Genomic DNA, 14,220 nt, shown 5'->3' on the forward strand with positions numbered 1-14,220 from the left:
AGTTTCATATCAGCATGTAACACAAGTGGACAAATATCCAATTTGTTCATATATGTCTGGTTCGCAGGAATAATTGGGGTTATACACCGTGATGTGATTTCGCCAGCCACAGAAGCATGTTTTGTGCGTAAAGCAGTACCATGCTCGGACAAGAGTTAACGGCTAGTATGTTGAGTCGTCCAGTACATTATGGATTACTTCACATATAACGAAAAACAAAAACCCTGCTTAACATCACAAATACACAAGTCCCCGGAATGGTCCAGAGTGACTGAGATCAAGGGATCGCAAACTTTGGGACAAATCTCCTCTTCTTCAATACACCGTATTACAATATTGTGCGATATTTCCTTTATTACTGCCGTTTTTACAATATTTCTTTGTTGCCATTTACGTTAAACTCTTCTTGGTGACCGCCCCGTTTTTATATACAAATTTATATAGCATCCTTTATTACTATGATGCCACACGTATATGTCACTAAGTCTTCATATACGTAAATGATTGTGCGTGACGTTTCTGATCCATTCTAAGTATAGAGGCACATCAGTGTACACTCCCGGGATGTTGGGCACAGCACATCCTACTCCCCACGAGACCACTCCTGCCACGTACCATGTCGTCCGCCTTTGGTCGGCTGGACACAACAAAGGCCCACCACTGTCGCCCTATAGAACATGACAGAAAAAGTCGAACAAATTATAGGCTGATGAGGTGTCAGAATATTGAGTACATATTACACCTACTAGCTATGTGCCACTATACACCAATAAATCTAATTTCCATTTCCAACCAATTTCATTTTATGTTGTTAATAATGCTACCATGAGGAGGTAAATTTTGATCCTGGCCTTTTACCTAACTTTTGATCTTGACCTTTTACCTCACTTTTGATCCTGACCTTTTACCTCACTTTTGATCCTGACCATTAACCTAATTTTTGATCCTGACACTGAACCTGACCTGGTTTGATAACGAACACCATAACAGATAAGATCACAATGTTTACAAGTTCCGCATCATCATACCAATATATTTAATTTAATTCCGTTTCTTTAAAATTACATATCTACTATCACAGCCCATTGTTAGCAAACAAAGAATTGTTGGTAAATGAAGAGTGGGAAAACAAAAAACAAAAAATGAACTAGATCTAATGTGATAAATGTACACAGTAAAATGCATTGTTTGAAATGAAATATGCTCGATGTTTCCTAAGGTATATCGTTCGGATAAAATAATATGTATGACGTCTTTCATCCTATAGTTAAGTTTGGTAATGATGCTTATAAAAGGACCACCATAGGTATGTGAGTACAAGTTGAATAAGAGCAGACACGTACAGAACACGCATCATGCCCCACTCCGCCTCCGGCACACATCATGTTAGGCGTTAGCTTGTAAGGGGTGGAGATGTCCGACGTGGCGATAGCTTTGCGACAGCTTTCCCAATTCACCACATCCAGATTTACTTCCTGTATAGCTCTTTGGTACTCCAAAGCTGAAATAAGAGACGTAACAAGGACTTGATCTAGGAGCAGTTACTTCAATGAACCAGAAATCCTAGCATGTACTTTAGGAAAGTTCAAATGTAATGTCTTGTTCTGCTTCATGATTTATCCCATATAAGCTACGATAGTGCTGCCATTTTATTCAGAAACTGTAAATCTATTATCTACATAAAGAGAGAAGAAATAAGACACTGAATAAAAAGAGACTTAATCACATAATGTTAAGTAAGCTTAGAGTTACACACATGAAAAATGGATGCACTTAGCTATGCCGGCATACAAACCATAAAGACAAATGTGTTTCTTACCCGTCTCGTTGGCTTTTCCCCAGCCCGTGGCGAAACAACGTGTTCCTACAGGCGTCCTATGTTCCCAGTGTGGCAGACAGATCGGTCTAACGTAGTCATTAAAAAACACCGGTGTTGCCAGTTCTATGAGTGCAATGTCGTTGTCCACTGTTTGTGGGTTATAACCTTCATGCACGTGCAGTGATTTTGGTTTCCGCACTTGTCGGAATTCTGAGTATGTGTCTCGTCTCGTGGCACCAATCTTCAAAGTGATTCCACCAGGGGAGGTTGTCCTAATAAAACAAAATACACTTTTATCACTTTCTGAATTGATATCCTGTTTGCAACATTATGTTGGTATATCTAAAATGTCAAGATACTAGTGCCGTCATCTGGATAACTAGAGTGTAAAGCGTCACGCAACGTACCCTCCGAGACAATGACCAGCAGTTAGAACCCACGTCTCACTTAGAAGCGTACCACCACAGAAGAACCGCTCGGCTGGTCCACCATGCAAGGAGACCATGAAGGGCCAAGTGCCTGGATCCACTTCTTTCCCAGCCACAATCCGCGAAGCAGATTTATAGTTGGCAGGTCTGGTACCACACACTATAAAGAAAAAATATTTAACAGCAATTCTAAAAAAAAATTAAAAGCATATTCTACTCAGTTTTTTGGTCCTGATGGAAGCGCATGAAAGGTCTTTCAGTGGTAGGATTACGAGTACCCGGGAGAAACCCCAGACCCAAAGCCAAAACGGTACATTGAATCAAAGCAGAAACGCTTGACTAAGCATAAAATATTATTATTTCAGGTACGCAAGGTCTTAAAAAGCCATTGCTTAGTTTTAACTACATATATTTCTTTCGATTAGCGAAACACCGAAAGAAGTCCCTTATGTATTATCATCCTTACCAGGAGGTCCGCACCTAACATTCACGACTTGGTTACTCGGACAGGCAACACTGAAAATTAAAAGAAAAAACACCGTTTTAACTGTAATAATGGGTTACTAGAATGATCCATAATTTTCCAACTTGACTGGCAAGTCACAACAGTTTGAGATATATTTTTACATTGGCGGTCTTTATATTTACGTGTAAACATCAAAGGTTCACTCCCAGCATGTGATGGTGCTCTAAATTGAATATTCTTCTGTATATATATATATATATATTTAAATTATCTCTTTTCCTAGGTACATTCAACTAAATGTCGTTACCCTTTTGTTAGAAAACTCTGGAGAACGTTTAGGTCACTAGAGTTGTGCGGCGAGTTGTGGAGGATGGCCTTTGTTCCTCCTGGTTTTGGAGCATTGTTTATATAGCTCACGGCGTACCTGCAAATCAAAACAATATCAAGTGTTAATACAACTTGTATTCCAACTAAGCCCTGACCATTTAAAAGGTATTTGTGTCCCTATAATAATCTGACTTATAAGTGTCCAGTCTATACGGTTTTACTCGTTTGTGTACTATCACGTTGTCTAGGTGATTCTCTTGTTCCTGATGATTACTTTCCCTGGCTAAGACAACTCGAGATTTTTCTCTTTCACCTTTGTCACTCATATGTAACTCTTTATTTTATCAAGAATGGATATTGTTCACTTTACTTACTAATAAACGGTCTTTTTACCAAGGACTTACCTGACCTTGACTATCAACTCGTTGACTGAAAACTTTAATTACAAATAGCCGAGCTGACGTCTGAAGATTAGCCCCTAGCACATGTTTTGACTGTATTTTACTTACTGACAGCCAAGCTGAGTATCTACTTACTCGTAGCCCAGTTGTTGACAAACAAGTTGACTAAATGTGATGTTCCAGTCGTCCGCGCACACTTCCTCCCATGTCCCAGACGCAACGTTGTGGATTTTAACAACACCGCTAGACGTTCCCTCGCCAAGTTTTACTATCAATTATAAAAGAAAATGTTTTTCATGAAACACTTGATTTAAGTTGCTAAGTATCATTGATATTTGTACACCAAACAGTTTGAAGCGTTAAAACGTCACCAAATAACCGATCATCAATATAAAGAAAGTAGAGTGTGCTGCGCTTGAAAAGTTCAAAAATCGCTTTACAACCATCCATACCACTTATTAGCAACGCTTTGGTATAGCTATGGATAGTTTCTCCAAATGTGACAAACATTTGAAGAAAGGAGTTGGAGCTTCTGCCCTGTTAGAGTGCAAGCTTATGGATACGACAACATCAGAGACAGTCAAAAGAGTGAACAGAATAATTTGACTACGCATACCAATACTGTAGATACACTTGCACCATAGACAGCATTCGATTCACATTGGCGGCATAAATCAATGGCATTCAGTCCTACTTGTAAAGAAAGATCATGGGAAAGTCAAAGTATTGGTCCAAAGGATAAGGACACACAGGTGCCCGTAATGCTCCTTGTTTGATGAAAGCATAAACTGAATAAATAGGTGAAAGGAACGAAAAGATGAAAATTAGTATCACCAAGGGAAAAAAAGAACAGAAAACACCAACATATCAACAGAATCATAAACCAAACTCAAATGAAGTAAACTTGTTGCAATATGAGTCATGAAAGGCATGCATGATACGATCCAAAGGCCATGGCATCACAACTGCGATGAAACCTCACAGGACACTTCGAAATAGTATGGTACAGTCAGTGTTTAAGCACATTGTGGAGTGTGCATACAAAATACTAAGCAGTGATGCATTATATATCGGAGGGTCTGGATTTAGTGAGTTTGTGAACACCTAAGAGACTTGGAAAATCAATATGGCGTAGTATACGAAAGTCTTGATGATTACAATTTCGTACATTAAACCTAATAAAAAACTAATATATAATCACGCATGAATCGTCTTATATGTCTATTAATATTTTGTAGGATTCGTTTTCCATTCATATCACTAAAAGAGTCACCCTCTTACTCAGTAATGTGTCATATGATTTCCGGGAATGTTCCAGCCACGGAAAAGATTTAGAGGGTACCTACCACAACCAGCCTCATCAACATCTTCAAAACAGTCTGTGATTCCGTCACACACAGCAGCATTGTCTATACAGAGAGCAGATACTGGTCGACACTGGTACTGGTTACCGGAACAGGAAGCTGTAACATGTATCATACAACTATCTATCAAGGACATACACGAGTAAACAATGGTACCGGTTACCGGAACAGGAAACTATAACGTCTATCATACTACTTTCTATAGAGGGCATACACGAGGAGACACTGGTACCGGTCACCGGAACAGGAAGCTTGAACATGTATCATATTACTTTCTATAGAAGACAGACACGAGTAGACATTTGTACTGGTCACCGGAACAGGAAACTCTAACGTGTATCATACTACTGTCTATAGAGGATAGACACGGATCGACACTGGTACTGGTCACCGGAACAAGAGGCTGTAACATGTACCATATTACTATTTACAGAGGGTATAAACGAGTAGACACTTGTACTGGTCACCGGAACAGGAAGTTATAACATGCATCATAATATTGTCAATGCTGTTATTTTCAAAGTACTCTCATTTCCAAGGATAGAACTGCGGAATTGCCCACTTTGAAAACAAAAATAATAATGAAGAACACAAAAATTTATTTGAACTCCCGCAATCAATACGTGTTTCAAGCTTCGGTAACATTGCGAATATCTGAACCATTGAAAATACATCCTTTACGATAACCAATTGAGGAAAACAATTTCTAATACAGAAGTAATTGTTAAAATACATTAAACGTCATACAGCTCATACCAAATGGCCGCCAATGAAAAAAACACTACTTTATTCTTTCTTCCTTTTCGTCTGTTCGCTATATATTACATTTGTGGTGACTACTAAAATGACGACAAGTTTTCGCCCGTATCAATTCTATTCTTAGTAAAACAGAGCATGTGTCACTTACCGCAATGCATCTCATCTGCCTTGTCGGCACAGTCGATGAAGCCATCACATATCCAGGAAGGTGGGATACATGTGTTGTTGTCACAACGCAATTCTCCCTTCTTACAATCTGAATGGCAAATGGCATCAAATTGAAAACATCCAGTTGTAACATCTATATTCTATACCAAATCATATTAACCGAGTTAATTAAGGAAAAGTGATAAGATCCTATCGTTGCTTAGTGATAACCGTAGCATTGTTTATTGTTATATATCAAAAACTATGATTTATATCCAAGATACGTGATCTATTAATTTAAGTTTAAAATCCGTTGCAATTCTAGTTGCTCTTAAAGAGGCTCCACTGCATCGTCGGTAACCCACAGTCTTGACGTTTACACAATGACACCGTGGGTTACCGACGATGGCTCCACTATTTATCTGTAGCCTATCTTATATTACATTAACAGATGGGAAATATTTAATCAGTCCTATCACCGTTACCAACGTGTCAACGATTTTAAGTTAGGATCATGAGTTATTTTACACGTCGTCATATTTATTACCTTCTATCTGTTTATATGATCAAGGAAAAAGGTTTGATTTACACCAGCAACGTTCATGTGTGGAGATTTTTATCTATAATGCCTGAGAAATAACTACAAAGGTGTGACATGATGAGGTATTAACGTATATCATGGTACCATATGCTATTTACCTTCTATCAGGGGTGGTTCATTTGCCTGGGCGTAACCAATACACACAGACGTATCATTAACATCAGGGAATGCGGAACAGTTCAATGAAGACGGCCAGGGCGCGTGAAAAATCTCCATAAATATTGAACAGCGAGATTTAACGCCTGCAAATAAAAATGAGTTGGAGCCATTTTCAATTACATTCAATATTCCCTAAAACACGGCTGTGCTGCATCTATTAGCTTTACTCTGCGTAAAGTTGAGGTGCCTTTTAATACTACCACCCTTAACTGGGAAATAGTTTCCCTTGCTCTGTGGAACTATTATTAGCGACAAAATGTATTATTTCAAAGCTTCAAGTGATAAATTAAATTACACGTGATCCTCATATTCACAGCTGACAAAAAAATAAATTTAAAGGATTTTATCCCAAAACAAATCAAACAGCAATATATTACTCATTATTCCATTGCCTGCATATGACTTATAATTAACCCGGCTTGGTGATTTCTATCTCTGTATAAAACTCAAGGGATACAATTATGCACATTTTATACTAATACCACCAAAACCACAATTTAATTATAACATGTCCAGGAATATAACAGTGTATGGGCGACTTAAAAAGTGACCCTTTCCAGTCGTGATACTGACTGGCAGTAGGGTTACTCATTTCTTTTCGCCGTTTGTATGTACATGTACATCGTATGTTTAACCACTTTTTCTCCACAAGAAGTAACTCGACAATGCGCTCTTCTATGACATTATCTAGACTGACGGTATATTAAGCAGGAAAGTACATCAGCTGGAGGAGAATACATCTCGTTTTTAGACAACCCTACATGATATACAAAATGGGCGGAGAGATGACCTTGTCAAATCATCGATATATGCCTATGAAAACAATTGCATTTCTGTTGGAATATGTGTTTGGAATCATTAGAAACATGTGTTTCTTCCAATAACCACTTTCGTTTAAAGAGGAATATATGTTCCGTCCACAGAATAAATGTACGATTTTATTCCAATCATTTGTATCTTCCAAAACAAATGGTCTGAACACAACGTTTGTACAAACCCATGAATAACGCATAGTATGCATTCATCAGAACTAGTACTGTTATTTACACATTGGTCCGCATGTATCAGTGAAATAGTCAGATAATGTTCAATGAAATGAAAATGTAAGGACATGTTCCCCACGTGCTAGATCTATCTAGGGTGAGTTTTTCAGTGTTTCGATAAAAGGCTTATACATGTTGTTATATCAACATTCTATCGGTGAAATCACAAACGCGTATTGTCCCGTAACAAATAAATCATATATCTAAAAGTATATACCTTCACACAAACTTCTACATGGAGGAATGGTATGTTGACCAACAACGTCACTTCCAGAACACTTCGGAACAAAAGCTGCACATGCGAAGTAGGAGGCATGTCTGTTGCACATAGTGGCAGATTCAATGTTACTCAGCAGCATTAACATGTCAGCTGCTGATGTCTGGCCTATGTTGCCGGCGTAGTTTGGAAACGCTGTCTCCGTGAACCCAAGGTGAACACAGGTGGCTAACATCGGATTTGTCACCTGCATACACTTCCCAGCTACAAAGTACAGAGAAGTTACAATAATTTATAATGGGCATATGGCGATACTTCCACCACAGAGTGTTAACAACATGAACAAAATAACATCTGAAAGCCGATAAGGAGATCACACACAAAGCGTAAATCATGTTTCAAAACAAAAAACACATGCTGACGACAAAAGATACGTCTAAACAGCATGAAGTATATTAGTTATGTTACGTAAAAGGAAAAACATTATTACTCTACACATTGGCAGGTGCTCTGAATGTTGACGTAGAGAAACAACAAAAAAGGAAATACGTGATAGTTCCAAATAAAGGCACACTATGGAGAATATAATTCCTTACCATGTAAATTGGAAGCAAAATATACATTATTGTTAAGTAATTATCAGTGTTTTAATGAATACTTGCGTTGTTCAGAGTGGTAACCTTGATATTAGGGGTTCAAATTACTCCATACAGTCACAAGTACAAGTATATCAGGAATCTATAATATTGATAAACGTATCTCATTTTCTTTCTAAAGAATATCTGGGTCAAATTAATTTAATCTATTTCCGGATGTCTTTATTTACTTTGGGCGTCTTGCTTCACTGAACAGTAACAGTAAGGTGGGAAAATGCTCTCTTGTTTAATTATACTATTTCTGCGTAATTATATGGTTTTTTTGGGGTTTTTTTTGTGAAATTGTACATATTTGATGATTACACTGATATTTTACTGTTTAAAGGTTATCGCAGATCGTCAAGACAATGTTGATTATTTTATATTAATGATTTTAAAACCCACTTTTCTATTTGTGATAAAAAAGAAACTTACCCTGACAACTGTTTAATTGTGACCCGTCCCAACTGGATATTGTAATAGGATTTGGATTCAACTCTTACAGAAAAAATGAGTACTACATCATTTTATTATACAGGCTATCTAACCTTTCTTTGCAACAAAGTAGCGTTCCTGAAACCACACTGCTGGACAATTGGAAACTGTTTGATTACACACCATGACTTGATGTGTTTATGTCTCTACAACACTTGGCAATCTTATCTAAAAAAAACTCGAGCCACGTATATTTCAGTTACCCAAGTTATTCTTTGTTTGTCTGGAATGCAATTGCAATTTCAACCTGTCATTCACCGACATCCTTTTGTATATATTGCAATATGAATTGCAGACAAGTAAAACACAAATAGATCCTAGCACGTCCGATGTACGGATGCTGTGGAATTGTGAAAGTATCGAGAATGTCGGCACAATCTTTATGACCTTAGAACGGCAACGAGACAGCTCCGTAGCTCTTCAGTGCAGGGAGGACGGGACAAGGTGATAACGCACCTGAAGTCATCTGGGTGGTGATGGAAATTGTTATTGATATTATTGAAGTAAATGTCAGCCATTACAGACCCGTCGCAATAACCAGCAAATTTCTCCGCTATCGGATATCGCTCCGAAAGTGTCGAGTAAGGAGGTGCCTAGAATGACACAGCATATGAAAATGCCATGCATGTTAAGACAATATACCACGAGTGTTTACCATCAAACACTCAGCTTTCAATCAACAATAGTTTTAAAAGTACAATTCCTAAGACGTCGCATGGAAATAGCTACCTGGAAAGATTAATGCGAGGGCAGATTAAAGACTGCACTTCAATTTGCAGCTTTGGGCACAAGGGAAGTAATGAGAATTAATGGGGCACAAACATCACGTTTAATTTTTTTTCGTTGCAAGTAAAGACATCTGTTTATGTCTCTTGGCGGAACAATGTTTACTTTTAATGACTTTGAAACATAGTTTATTTGAGATGCGTCGTAGCAATTTTTACCTTTATTACATTTCATGCGAATCTTATTACACTATAGACGATGTCAGATATCGGCATTAGAAGGCTCCATATACACGGTGTTGAATATTATGAAGGATAACAAACTAACACATTCATTCTGGTGTCGCTGACTAGTTACTTATAATTAAGGTTCAACCAGCCTTTCAAAATAGTTTGGTCATAGTAAACTCAACCCCGCGATCATAGTCATATTCGCCAAGAACACTTGCGCATCAAAACTGAGATAGTGTATTGGCATCTAATGCACGTGTACTCTTTGTGATACGTAAGCGTTGCTTTTATTTGTAATGAGGCATAAGAGACTTATATATCACCATCTGTAAGAATATCATGTGTGACGTTTCGATTCACCAACGTTCATTATCATCTCGAACACTGGTAACTGTGCAATCTGACCATAACTAATAGATTTTGACCACCGAAACGTATGCATATGTGTCTTCGTTATTGAGAGTACCACAATGGTACAATGGTTACTGTTGTAATTATAACGGATAAACGTTTTGATGCCAAAAATAATTATTTCGAGGCTCGGATAGGCAAAAAGACCATTACCAATGTGCACTTTGATGTGCTTTATTAAGATAAATCTCAGTTTTTACATGTAGGAAATAATTCCATGTACACACCAGTTTTTACATGGAGCAACTAATTCCATGTATACACCAGTTTTTAAATTTCGTACATTCCAATTCAATTTACCATTGTTTATATTTGTAAAGCACAAGGCACTTTAATGGATATGTGGATGTTTTAATCAATGTTGCACATAACTTTTGATTGATGTCCATTTAAAAGTTTTGATGAAGTATCTATGACTACGTAATAAAGTCACGTAGATTTAGATAAAGATTTACCTAAAAATACCTCACTTAAGGGTATGATTCCATTAAATCAATACTTGGAGATATAGCAAAGCACTGTCCAATGGACTTTTGTCTTTGGTGAGTTCCTTTCCAGACATATCTGAAACATTGTATTTACCTTGGGAAAAATAAGTTCATTCAAAATTTTAAAAATCAGCAATGACTGTGTGTTGCATAAATTGAGTGTTTGTCTGTTGTTTCCTTGTTAAAATCTTAAATCTAAGATAATATCACTGGAATAAAACTCTAACTCTTTAACAAAACGATGAGTTTATAATTTGTCTGTCTTGCCATAGTTTGACAAAAAGATGATGACGTAAACTAATCAATATACTTACGTGTATAAGGATTGGGCCGACAGACGGATGGGTCATTCGAGTCTGGCAAAGAATTGCAGTGGATGGGCCAGGAAAAATTGCTGGGATAGTGTCCATCACAGTGCCTCTGGACATCTGCAATTCAAAACATAAGCTTTATAATACAACGTTAACTGATTCGAAAATCCTTCCGTGACGTTACTACTCACAGTAAGATCGCGTCAACACGTTTGGTAGTGTAACCGTACCACAATTGGGCATCGTTACCAATTTCAATTTGAAGGGAAGAGCAGTTTGGTAAATGGATTGATTTATTTCGGTAGATACAACGGAAAACATTAACCTAAGAATAACGTATTAATAAAGGGGGGTTCATTTTGACAGTCCTAATGAATGTGAATTCCTTTTACTATTGGTAAATCTATAAAAAGGTAACCTATTGCTTTATAGTTAGTCTTTTTCTAAGATGTTTAACCTTGACAATAGTCCCGGCATGGTGGTATGATACGACCTCCGCTACATTCGGGGGCCCACGCTGAACACCAAAAGTCGTTTGAATAGTCGTAACAGGGAAATGTAAAAAGTTCCCCGTATGTAGATAATGCTGTCATAGCCTGGTGATCTGACATATGACCGAGAGCGTTGGGATACATCGTGTTGTGGTATGTTGTGGCATTTTCACAAACTGGTAAAGTGATTGCGGAACACTGGCCTATAAAGTGCAAAATGAAAGTATGAATTAACAATCGAAAAGTAAATGAAAATTTATGTTAAAAATACATCGAATAATGAAGGGAATAAAACGACAGTGTACGCTTACTATGATACGAAAGATTAGCATTACAAACGACTTTTAACATGACAACAGTTACAATGTCATTACGATTACACATGAAAAGGTAACAGATAATTCACCATTCAACAAACAATAATAATCTATATATCGTTATCTTGAACATCTGCTCTTGAAAAACACCTCTTTTTATAAAAACATGTCTTCCCCATTATCTACACTATCATACGATATTCTTAACTTAGGTTTTTTCATAAGAAGGAGGACGACAGTACATGAGTACGGTCGTCAGTGATACTGAATAAAATTTCGTGTCAAAAGTGTGTGAAAAACAAAGAGGATAGAATCGTTAGTCAGCTGGTGAAATTCGTCAGACATACTATTACCATACACATAGAACCGTACTAGTGCGACTTTTTTTACTTCCACATTAAGGCTGAAATCTTTCTTATGAAAACAGCTACAAAACCTTGTTAAATTCTTCAATTTATTTAAGATATATTGAAGTCTTGTTTTAAATATGAAGAAATAAGTTGGTCACTTTCATTAAGTTTACACACCATAACTGGTAAACAAACTATTTTATGTAAAACACCTACTTCGACGTCGACATCGACCACGCAATCAATATAAGCGTAATGGCTCTAATTAATGCATGTTCCGTTTCTAGATAGTAATAAGCCTCCTTCCAAAAGTTCCAGTGTTTAAATGTCACGGTTAATGTTTTGGAGGGCTGGTAACCAGTATCATGGTAAGCGTGATATCGACGACTGACTGAGGAACCACAGGGTACTCGTTGATGAAGACTTAACCTACATCAATGGAACCTCGTGCTGTGGTGTTATATTCTGATGTTCATACGTAGTGATACATATGGCATTACATTACTTACTTGGATTCAGCCAGATTTATATTACTAATGAAACGGGTTTAAGATACTTAACATGAGTTTTAGGACATTGAATAGGAATTTAAAGATATTCAACACAAGTTATAGGACATTAGATAGAAGTTTAAGGATATTCAACACGAGTTATAGGGTACTAAACATGAGTTCTGATATATAACATTAGTTTCAGGTTTGTGTATATTAAATGTGAGTTTTAGGATATTTAACACGAGCTTCATGATACTTGGTATGATTTATGATATTCATTGTGAGGTTTAGGATAGTTTTTATGAGTTTAGGACTTTTATCATGATATTTGGGATAATTGACATGAGTTTTAGTACTTTTGCCGTTGCCGAGAATGAGTATTAGTATTATACCATTGTCGTTAAATCAGTATTCTAATATATTCATCCTCGCTCCATTATTATTCACTTCTCATTTGAAACTATTTGTTGTTAGACAAAAAATATATATTCATTACTCATCGGTCCTTTTTCTCCCCTTATGGTAATCTGTGTTGAAGACATAACTTTCACTATATAGTGTTATTTAAACAGACGATTGGACACATACCTGATGGCGGTGCTGGAGTTGTAGTAGGGATGATAGCTGCAAGTACATCAACAACGTACTTTACAATACATACTTTTAATTAAAACAGCTACTCACCAGGACAATCAGTCAACCAATTAGAACAGTAAACCATTTGAAAGGGAAAATATGACACCATAAGTATGGGTAGTCGTCCTTTTGAATATCGATATTTAAGATGATATTCCATTAATCCTGACTACACTTACGATTTTAGAATTATAGACAAGATATCAGATTTGGTCAACATATATTACAATATCAAATGCAGGAATAATGAACAATAGGTACACTTATTACAATACAGACATAGCATATACTTGTTACAATTATTGACAAGAACGATAACTCTTCGGGTCGCATAATGTTAACGCACTCGCGTTTCAACTCGTGAACACATGTTCTACTACGTAGGTATTCTTGGGGTATTCAATTTCCCTCCTACGTTAAAATCTTTTGCGTGTTTCCGTACAGCCGAACGACGAGAAAAAGTTGAAATGTATGTATATTCAATGAGGTTTCTGACGAATAAATTTAGATAAAGCCGAACAGTATTATATAAATGAATAATGGATAAAGTTCGTTTGTGGCAGCATAAATTGATGACTGACACAAGTTAAAGGGACTAAAACCAGCAGTGTTCTCTCTATTGCTACAGGATGTTTGGATAAAAGCACATCGATCGATACGTATTATCATTGAAACATTCGAAACAAGTTTGTCATATAATTCCTAGATATAGTTTCTTTACAAAGAGATCATCCGGATGATGTATAAAATAGCAAATATCAAATGAGAGATATATCACAAATCGAATCACGGTGCGTCACCCTTTATTATTTCTCATCTTGGGTCGACCAATAACACGCCTAATGAGGAAATCGACACCGACGTCTATCACCTTTGTCTCGTGCCAATCAGACGGTCGCACCCCC

The 14,220-nt window shown here is 36.9% G+C and overlaps 1 protein-coding gene across 1 annotated transcript in view; it reads right to left on the reverse strand.

Annotated features, from left to right (window-relative positions):
* Window positions 1–488: 488 nt before the first annotated feature.
* The window catches only part of LOC132556141 (atrial natriuretic peptide-converting enzyme-like), a 68,112-nt gene continuing 54,380 nt past the window's right edge, over window positions 489–14,220 (reverse strand). The window contains exons 7-20 of the mRNA XM_060220530.1: window positions 13,268–13,303; window positions 11,485–11,721; window positions 11,031–11,144; window positions 7,732–7,995; window positions 6,411–6,554; window positions 5,713–5,820; window positions 4,788–4,904; window positions 3,577–3,709; window positions 3,021–3,137; window positions 2,714–2,763; window positions 2,227–2,407; window positions 1,820–2,091; window positions 1,344–1,501; window positions 489–668 (exon numbers count right to left, since the gene is read on the reverse strand). Coding sequence (XP_060076513.1) covers window positions 489–668; window positions 1,344–1,501; window positions 1,820–2,091; window positions 2,227–2,407; window positions 2,714–2,763; window positions 3,021–3,137; window positions 3,577–3,709; window positions 4,788–4,904; window positions 5,713–5,820; window positions 6,411–6,554; window positions 7,732–7,995; window positions 11,031–11,144; window positions 11,485–11,721; window positions 13,268–13,303 — 2,111 coding nt within the window. The remainder of the gene's footprint in view (window positions 669–1,343; window positions 1,502–1,819; window positions 2,092–2,226; window positions 2,408–2,713; window positions 2,764–3,020; window positions 3,138–3,576; window positions 3,710–4,787; window positions 4,905–5,712; window positions 5,821–6,410; window positions 6,555–7,731; window positions 7,996–11,030; window positions 11,145–11,484; window positions 11,722–13,267; window positions 13,304–14,220) is intronic.

This window comes from Ylistrum balloti, unplaced genomic scaffold (genome assembly GCF_031769215.1).
Source record: "Ylistrum balloti isolate Yb309-2 unplaced genomic scaffold, AGI_CSIRO_Ybal_v1 Utg370552, whole genome shotgun sequence".
Classification (NCBI taxonomy): Eukaryota; Metazoa; Mollusca; class Bivalvia; order Pectinida; family Pectinidae; genus Ylistrum; species Ylistrum balloti.